Below are 353 nucleotides of genomic sequence, written 5' to 3' on the forward strand. Positions count from 1 at the left end.
CCCCGCCGGGGGTGGGCGGCTGGGGGTCAACCGGGCGGGCAAGTACTACGTGTCTACTCCCATCTACTTCCGCTACCCCAGCGACGGGGCCGGCGCCCGCGTCGCCGTCCCCCAGCTCGTGCAGTGCATCAACTGGAAGACCTCCTACAGCCAGCCCATCCTCCTGCTCAAGGGGGTGGGCACCAAGTGCTGGGCGCCCGAGGCGGACTACGGGCTCCACACGCTCTACCAGGGGGGACTCTTTGAGCTGAAGGCCGGCGATGAGCTCTTCGTCTCCGTCTCCTCCTTGGCCATCAACTACAACGACGCAGCAGCCAGCTACTTCGGGGCTTTCCGGCTGGACCTGTGACAGC

General features: G+C 66.9%; 1 protein-coding gene across 1 annotated transcript in view; it reads left to right on the forward strand.

Moving 5' to 3' along the window:
• Positions 1-349, forward strand: part of LOC104134633 (tumor necrosis factor ligand superfamily member 10) — a 2,441-nt gene extending 2,092 nt beyond the window's left edge. Inside the window, 1 exon segment of the mRNA XM_035903669.1 lies at positions 9-349. Within this exon segment, the coding sequence (XP_035759562.1) occupies positions 9-349 (341 nt within the window).
• Positions 350-353: the final 4 nt, after the last annotated feature.

This window comes from Egretta garzetta, unplaced genomic scaffold (assembly GCF_000687185.1).
Source record: "Egretta garzetta isolate BGI_Z169 unplaced genomic scaffold, ASM68718v1 scaffold571, whole genome shotgun sequence".
Classification (NCBI taxonomy): Eukaryota; Metazoa; Chordata; class Aves; order Pelecaniformes; family Ardeidae; genus Egretta; species Egretta garzetta.